The sequence below is a fragment of the Gekko japonicus genome, unplaced genomic scaffold (genome assembly GCF_001447785.1).
Source record: "Gekko japonicus isolate JY-2015 unplaced genomic scaffold, Gekko_japonicus_V1.1 scaffold336, whole genome shotgun sequence".
Classification (NCBI taxonomy): Eukaryota; Metazoa; Chordata; class Lepidosauria; order Squamata; family Gekkonidae; genus Gekko; species Gekko japonicus.
The window spans coordinates 861,957-862,647 of record NW_015172014.1 but is presented as its reverse complement, the minus strand read 5'-3'; the positions used below and the strand labels follow the sequence as shown (position 1 = coordinate 862,647).

Genomic DNA, 691 nt, shown 5'->3' with positions numbered 1-691 from the left:
GGTGGGTGGGCTTGGGCTGTGTGCTGGCAGCGTTGGAACGGGCTCAGGACGGGAGGTGACGGAGGGAACAGGTCATCAATCAGCCGTCCCTCCCTCCCTTGGTCCCTGGGCAGCCGGAGGAGACTCAATTATGCAGAAAGACAGAGAGAGAGAGAGAGAGAGAGAGAGCGATGGAATTTGGGGGGGGCAGAGCCCAGATGGTCCAGCAGGCCGCTGCCTATGGGGTGCCCGAATCCGTCCAGCTGGGGATCTCTGCCACTACCCCCTAGGCAGTGTCTCTGCCCCCGTTCCTGACGGGCAGCTCTCCCAAGGCCTCTGGGGCAGCTCCCCCCCAAATTGTGAGCAAGTGAGCAAGACCCCGGCGCCCTTTCCAACCAGGACCAGCTCCGCTCCTTGGGGCAAGTGAGTTTTAGGCACCATTCAGGAGGGGGGGGGACACGACAGATCTCCCCCCCCCCCCCCCAGGCCGCTCTCTCCTGGGCCAGGCCTGCTGAAATGCATAGGCACTCCAGGCCTTCCCTGCAGGCTCCGAGCGCTGGGATGAGAGCCCCCCCCCCCGCACGGTCCTTACCAAAACCGTTGGCATCCTCTCTCACGCCGTCAATCCTGCCGTCCGGGTGCACCTGGAGGTAATAGCCATGCCTGCAGAAGAGCCTGGTGACGATGCCTTTCAGCTGCGGTTCTGTGCGGG

The 691-nt window shown here is 64.0% G+C and overlaps 1 protein-coding gene across 1 annotated transcript in view; it reads right to left on the bottom strand.

Annotated features, from left to right (window-relative positions):
• Positions 1-691, bottom strand: part of FGF11 (fibroblast growth factor 11) — a 13,123-nt gene that overhangs the window by 10,653 nt on the left and 1,779 nt on the right. The window contains exon 2 of the mRNA XM_015420313.1: positions 572-682. Coding sequence (XP_015275799.1) covers positions 572-682 — 111 coding nt within the window. The remainder of the gene's footprint in view (positions 1-571; positions 683-691) is intronic.